Raw genomic sequence first — 7,701 nt, 5'->3', positions numbered from 1 at the left:
GCGCAGCTTGCGGAGATGAAGCGCTCGCCAGATCCCACCGGGCTCCCGGCAGCAGCCGGCGTGCGGGGCCGAGGGACCGCAAAGCACTGAGCTGTGCGAGGACACGTGCGACGTGGGGTCCCCGTGCGAGGGGCTGTGGGGAGGAGGAACCTCCACAGCAGCCAGAAAGCGGTTTAGGTTTGTAACGCAGCTGGGAAATGGGGACTCACGGGAGCCAGGTCACGCTCGCAGGATGGGCGATGGATGGGTGAGGGCAGGACACCCGCGTTCCCTGCAACTTCCCTGAGGATCATAGAATCATAGAATAGATTCATAGACTCACCAGGTTGGAAAAGACCCACTGGATCATCAAGTCCAACCATTCCCATCAATCACTAACCCATGTCCCTCAGCACCTCGTCCACCCGTCCCTTAAACCCCTCCAGGGAAGGGGACTCAACCCCCTCCCTGGGCAGCCTCTGACAGTGCCCGATGACCCTTTCCATGAAAAATATTCTCCTAATGTCCAGCCTGACCCTCCCCTGGTGGAGCTTGAGGCCATTCCCTCTCCTCCTGTCCCCTGTGCGCGTGCAAGGGGCTGTCAGCACAGGTCTGTGTGTGGGACGTGTGTGTGCACACCTGTACGGACACATCCATGAAGGTGCACACACTTGTGCATGTCTGTGCACAAGATATCCGTGTGTGCACCCCTGTACTTGTGCCCCCTCACCACAAGAAGGATGTTGAGGCTCTGGAGCGAGTCCAGAGAAGAGCAACGAAGCTGGGGAGGGGGCTGGAGAAGAAGAAGAGCGGCTGAGAGAGCTGGGGGGGTTTAGGCTGGAGAAGAGGAGGCTGAGGGGAGACCTCATTGCTCTCTGCAACTCCCTGAGAGGAGGTTGTGGAGAGGAGGGAGCTGGGCTCTTCTCCCAAGGGACAGGGGACAGGACGAGAGGGAATGGCCTCAAGCTCCACCAGGGGAGGCTCAGGCTGGACATTAGGAAAAAAATTTTCACAGAGTCATTGGTCCCTGTCCGAGGCTGCCCAGGGAGGGGGTACCCTCACACAAAGCCCACGGAGCTCACACCAAGGTCAAGGATCCCAGCTGGACCTCAGCATGGAGCGGGTCAGATCCTCTGCATCCCCCTCACCACCGCGCTGAAGACCATAGAAATGGAGACAAACAACCCCTGGACTGCTTGAAACAAGACCACAACTTTATTTGAGCTAAAAACCCAATTCTGCTTTCTTTACAAAAGGATAAACATTTGCTCTCGGTACAAAAGGGACGCGGGGGCCGGGCAGGGACCTCAAATTATCTCCAAATTCCCAACTCTATACAAAACACCTCTGCGAAACAGGGAGGTTTGGGCCAGTGGGACATCAAAAATAGTTGCCTGGATTCTCTTGAAAACAAAAATAGTTGCATAGCCTTTAAAAATTATTGCTAATATAGAAATACGAGGGACGAGTTGGGAGCTGCCGGGCACAATCAGCTGCCAAAAGCCAAGGAATGGCTGTGTTCAAGATGTAGTTCAACGCTAAATATGATTAAATACTTGGTTTCATCACCAAAAAAAATAGACCGCGCTAGGCAGGAAGAAAAATAAATTAAATAAATAATGGCTAATAAATAAACCCTGGAGGAACAGCACTGCAAAAAAAGCCACACGTCTCCACAAAGCTAATGAAGTGCTGGGAGGGCAACTGGAAAATGAGGAGGTTCTTCAGGACATCCCACATTTCGTGGAAAATGGAAGAGAAATAAATTAGACACACAACCTCCCCAGTAAGTAATAAATAAAAGAGGAAATTAAGACACATTTCTTTTGGTAGGATGTCTTCAGGACGTGGATCGTGATAAATAACGCTACAAACCGTTACGAAGACGCGGACCTCAAGGGTTGAGCCACGAGCTCCTCTTCCAGCATGGATATTTGTGCTCCGAAATCTCAACAGTCCCATAACGAGGTTTCAGGAGCTGCGTGCTGATCATCTCATGCTGGTTGGAGGTCACAGGTGAGGTCTGAGGCTCAGGAGAGGACAGGTCCAGTGCAGGAGAGCGGTGGAGGGGCCATCACAGAGAAGCTTGGAGCCTCATGGGACCACGCTGTCCCTGGGTGATATGGTGGCAGCAAAGACAAGGTTCTCCATTGCATGGAAAGCTTCAAGGAGGAGCAATGGCGTTGAGATCATTCCCAATGATGTTGAGATCATTCCCAACGATGGCTGACATGGGAAAACCATAATTCCAGTGGAGCCTGTGGAAGGAGAACTGGTTCTCCCAGGGGACAGGAGTGGCTTATCTCCACCTGATGCAAGATTGAGGTGTGTCCACACCCCAACATCCCAAGGAGGGAGGAAAAGGAACCATAACATCTTGGCAATGAACGATCCCAAGTGCTGGAGTGCGTTCAGTCCTGCACAGTGAAGCCACCTTCTTGAGCATCTCTGAGGGAGAGGGGAAGGGAGGCAGTGGCTCAGCTTTTGGAGGTGGCTGCTCAGAGTTCAGCTGTTGAAAAAGGGTCCACGTGGCTCCTGGGGACAGCTCGGAAATCATCAAGGTGGCACCAGTGCAGTTGAGGAGGATGGGAGGGCCAGCTGGACCTGTCCTGCAGAGATGCTCAGAGGGCTCTCCCCCCGGGGCAGCGATATCCTCTTTCCAGTTGTGTCCGTTCTAGAAACAGCTCCACTACACGGCTTGAACTTCTCTCTGCATCAACCATTTGGGTCTAACTCTGCTTGGCTACTCGTTGAAGATGGCGTTGAGCTGAGGTCCAGCCACGTGGTGTGGGTAGGACTCATAGCTCATGTCTATGGGGATCTCATAGCGGGGCACCGTGTTTTGGAAGTGAGAGGCATGTCCGTGTGCTCCAGCCAGGCTGACTGAGGGGTAGTGAGCCATGAAGGTGTAGGATTTATCTAGGTCCGGAGACCCATCTTGCTTCAAGGAGAAGTTCCCGCTGATGCTCAGCGGCGGCGTCAGGGGACCCTCGTAGGGGGGGGTGCTGCAGTCAGCAGGATGGTTTCCAAAGGAAGCATCTACCAAGCTCTTGAAGGTCGGAGGCTTTAAATGCAGCAGGTGTGTTTCCATGGACCCATAGGGTGGGCTTGGGAGCCCTGGCGACTGGTAGCTGAAGGAGTGGCTGGATATGGCCGAGTCACACACCAGGGACTTCTCTTCATGCTTCTCCAAGAACAAGGTCTGGGGTCCCAGCTGCAGGCAGCCGGCCACCAGGTTGCTGGTGGGCTGGGACAAGCCTTTGCAGAGCATCTCCACAAAGCTCTTCCCCTCAGGAGTCTGCCCCGTCTCGAGCACCTCCGACAGAGCCCAGATGTAGTTCCTCGCAAGCCTCAGTGTCTCGATTTTGGACAATTTCTGGGTCTTGGAGTAGCAGGGCATCACCCTCCTCAGGTTGTCGAGAGCATCGTTCAAGCCGTGCATCCGCGTGCGCTCCCGGGCGTTGGCCTTCACCCGCCTGGCCCTGAACCGCTCCAACCTCGCCTTGGTCATTTTCTTCTTCTTTGGTCCTCTTCTCTTCGGCTTCTCCCCATCATCCTCTTCCTCCTCTTCTTCCTCGATGCTGTCGTGCTCTTCATTCAAGCCAGACAGCAACCCGAAAGGACCCTGCCTGCCGTCCTCTTCCTTCAGCTCCTCTTTGGAGCTCAGCGTTTCATCCATCCAGGTCTGGGTGCTCACGAGCTCTGCCATCTCCTTGGGCTTGGTGTACGTCTTGGTCATCTCTGATCTCTGCAACGAAGGGACAAGGAGATGTTAACAAATTCCAGCAGAAGAGTCATTCAACATGTTGAGGGTGTCAAGAACCGAGCTCAAAATCATCTTCTAGAGACATCCACTGCTTTCTGGCCACTAATGGAACCTACAGAACCTATCTATCCATCATCTCTCCACAATCCCCTCTGGTGAAGCCTCTCCCTGGCACCCAGCACCTCTTAGCCAGGGCTTAAGGCTTCCAACAGTTCAATTTGGAAGTTATTCCCACTCCGAGGTCCTTCCCCTCATGGCTTCAACACCGAAAAAAAAAAAGGAGCCTGAAAGCAAAAGTCTTCTGCTGAGCTGCCTCCAGGGATTCTTCTAACCTGAGCCTTCACTTCCCTCTGCCGTAACGAAGCCAGTCGCGCTCACATGCGCCCGGGTTTCATGTTAATCAGCCCCCCCAAAATCCTGTCATCGTGCCTGACTCATTTAATAAAGCTTAGCATCTAAGCAGCTTTGCTGAAAGTGTGCTGCCCGAGCCCCAGCTCCACCGGCCCTGCCCGCCCCATGCGGAAAATCCCACTTTTAATATGTGTGATGGGGCTTGCGGGGCTGGATTAGGGTGTTAATTGCTCCGCGCAGCCATCGCATCCCCAGAGGACCATGTGGCCCCAATTAACTCTTCAGGAGAGTAAGAGGGAGTCTGTCAGATGCTGTGGTGGATGTAGGTGGTGAAGGATCATCTTTGGGGTGAATGGAAGGGTCTGGTTGAATCATAGAATCACCAGGTTGGAAGAGACCCACCGGATCATCAAGTCCAACCATTCCCATCAATCACTAACCCATGTCCCTCAGCACCTCAACCACCCATCCCTTAAACCCCTCCAGGGAAGGGGATTCAACCCCCTCCCTGGGCAGCCTCTGCCACTGCCCAATGACCCTTTCCGTGAATTTTTTTGTCCTAATGTCCAGCCTGAACCTCCCCTGGTGGAGCTTGAGGCCATTGAGCCAGGATGGAGCTGGTCTCAACACCTTCTGCCAGCATCGTGGTGGGACCACAGGGCTGCAAACGCTTTATGTGGGGACAGCAGCTCAGAAGCAGCTGCAGAACTGCTCCAAAATCCACCCAGGCTGCAATTTGAGGCTTCCTTTCACTCCACCCTTGGGGATCCATCCCAAAGGCAGCATCTGTGCCTGCACCTCCCACCCCTCGCTGCTCCTGTGCACCAGGACCCACCCCAGAAGAAAACAACCAGGTTTGGAAACAAGTGGGTTCAACTCCTTCTTCTTGTAGGACCAGAAACTTGGTTTCAAGCCTTCCCTGATTTCTTTCCTAGAGAATAGATTCCCGAGAGGAGAACACCTGGTTCAGGACAAAGAATGAGAAACTCCAGCCCTGCACAGCCCCTGGTACAAAGATTCCGACCCAAAGCAGAAGACACACAGAGGGCCGGAGAGGAGGTTTGAGGCCCCTTCCAACCCAACCCATTCCATGATTCTAAGAGGCAAGAACAAAACAGACAGCTGGGGCCAGGAATTCATCACAGAGCAGTAGGAGGGACAAGCCACCCCCAAGCAAACCGTGAAAATGAAGATCTGTGTGAGCCCTCTGCACCACGTCCTGCCTGGGAATGAAGGAGGATGAGGTCCGGCTGTGCTTGAACCCAGTGAGCTCGGGCTGGAGGGCAGAATAAAAGCCCTTCAGCCGCTCCATCAGCTCCAGCACGGCTGTGGGATCACAAATGGCCACTGGTGTTGGCTCAGTCTTCAACCCAGGGCTTCCCAGAGCTCCCAGTCCCTTTCATGGTCCCAGTTCCAATCCCACGTTCAGCCAACTGGGGCAGGGGAGACGGGATGCACTGATATTTTGGGGGAAAACTGCTCAAGGGCAGCCCTGTAGCACCCACCTGCACCCGGAAAAGTGAGAGGAAGGTGGATGATGCTGGTTTCCTCCTTGCTGGGGTCCTGGTCCCAGGTAGGATTCACTGGGGAAGGGGCTCAGGCTCCCCTCTCCAGGACCTGAGAAACAAAAACTAGGGGCTGGGACAGGATTTTCATCTCCTCCATCACCTCCATCCCCAGGGAAAGCTCAGCTCCAATGTAGCCAGGGGTGCCGGACACACTGCCAGATGCCCCCTAGCTCTGAGACCCCCCAGGGGGCTCCGGGGCTGCAGCTCCATCCCTGATGGCTGCGGGGAGCTGGAGTGGAGCATGTGGGGCTCGGTGCCACTGGCTCCATCCCACCCTGCACCCCCTTTTCACTCCCCTCAGAGGGCACAGAGCCCTGCGGGATGGGGTCCAGCTACCCTGCTACTTCAGCATCTCCATCACCTTCAGCATCTCCATCACCTTCAGCATCTCCATCCTCAGGGTGCTCGGGGGTGCTGGATGCGCTGCCAGCCGGTCCCCAGATCCGAGACCCCCCCAGCACGGGGGTCCCCACGCAGCTCCATCCCCGACGGCTGCGGGGAGCCGGGAGGAGGCATCTGGGACTCGGTGCCACCTGTTCCATCCCACCCTGCAGCTCCCCTCGGGATGGGATCCCGCAGCTCCCCCGTCGGGGCTGAGACCCCCCCAACCCCTTCCCGGGGAACCGTGGGCAGCGAGCGGCCGAGGAGCCCCCATCGGAGGGGCTGCCCCGTCCCTTCGGGTCCCCTGCGACCCCCGGGGGTCCCGGTCAGCCCTTACCTGGGCACCGGAGCGAGTCCCCGCTGTCGCTTGCCCGGTGCCTCCAGCCCCGGGGGCGGCACCGGGAACGGGCAGCTCCGCTCTCGGGAGGTTTTGAGAGCTCCGAGCTGCCGGGGGCTCCTGCCCGGCCGAGCATCCCTCCTGGCTCCTCCTCCGGGGGGAGGTGACCCAGCCCGGCTCCTCCCGCAGCCCCACCGGGACCCCGACGGCAGCCCCGGGGACCCCTGGCTGGGCACCCCTAGACCAGCATCCTCGGGGCGGGGGGCCTGGGTGGGATCAGCATCCCTGGATGAATGCTCTGAGATGCCCTAGGACGGGCATCCCTGGATGAGCATCCCTGGAAGAGCATCCCTAGACAAGCATCACTAGATGGGCATCCCTGGATGGGCATCCCTGAATGAGGATCCCTAGACGGGCATCCCTGGATGAGGATCCCTAGACGGGTATCCCTGGATGAGCATCCCTAGAAGAGCATCCCTAGACAGGCATCCCTGGATGAGCATCCCTAGACAGGCATCCCTGGATGAGGATCCCTAGACGGGCATCCCTGGATGAGCATCCCTGGATGGGCTTCCCTGGATGAGCAGCCCTAGGTGCACATCCATGGATAGGGACCCCTAGATCAACACCTTAGGATGAGCACCCCAGGTTGGGGACCCCTGGATGGATGCCCATAGATGGCCACCCACGGAAGGGCATCCCTGGACCCTTTGAAGATCACCCTGGGCTGATGGGCTCCCCTGGAGGGGGACTCCTAGATGGGCCCCCCTGAATTATGACCCCTAGATGGGCACCCGTGGTTGGGGACCCCTAGATGGGCACCCCTGGATGGGCATCCCTAGACAGGTACCCTTGGATGAGCACCCTGGGATGAACACCTTAGGATGGGCATCCCTAGATGAGCATCCCTGTTTGGGGACCCCTAGATGGGCACCAGGGACCAAGCCCTGGGTGACGCTGGCTCCGACCCCGGTGCCAGCAATGGGCCTGAGGGCCATGGCTCCCTCCCAGCAGTAATGAGAGAGCAAAGAGGGAGTAATTAACGACTGGAACAGCCAGAAGGGGCCCGGCTGAGCTCTCCACTGCTCAGACAAGAGAAGGGGCCCCAGGCTCCACAGTCGGCAAGAGGGGGTGATGGATAAGGACCCCCCCAGTTCATTAACGGACAATCATTATGGGTGGTTGCCCCTCGGACCTGTAATTTGGTTTCTCCAATCGCAAGGGCTGCAGCTACACAGCCTGGGACGGGGGCTGTGCTAGGTGGTGGCGCCCTAAAAGTCATCTCCCCCTCTCAACTCCATCCCTGCCTGGACTCTGGT

The 7,701-nt window shown here is 56.8% G+C and overlaps 1 protein-coding gene across 1 annotated transcript; it reads right to left on the bottom strand.

Annotated features, from left to right (window-relative positions):
• Window positions 1-2,412: 2,412 nt before the first annotated feature.
• NEUROD4 (neuronal differentiation 4) lies at window positions 2,413-6,497 on the bottom strand. Its single transcript, XM_069879477.1, has 2 exons — window positions 6,383-6,497; window positions 2,413-3,727 (listed from the first exon to the last, which is right to left on the bottom strand). Exon 2 carries the CDS (start codon window positions 3,716-3,718, stop codon window positions 2,723-2,725), a length of 996 nt encoding a protein of 331 aa, XP_069735578.1. The 5' UTR covers window positions 3,719-3,727; window positions 6,383-6,497; the 3' UTR covers window positions 2,413-2,722.
• Between the last annotated feature and the right edge of the window lie 1,204 nt (window positions 6,498-7,701).

Source organism: Phaenicophaeus curvirostris, chromosome 38 (genome assembly GCF_032191515.1).
Source record: "Phaenicophaeus curvirostris isolate KB17595 chromosome 38, BPBGC_Pcur_1.0, whole genome shotgun sequence".
NCBI lineage: Eukaryota > Metazoa > Chordata > Aves > Cuculiformes > Cuculidae > Phaenicophaeus > Phaenicophaeus curvirostris.
Note: the sequence above shows the minus strand (reverse complement) of the source record. Positions and strands in the feature narration are given on the sequence as shown.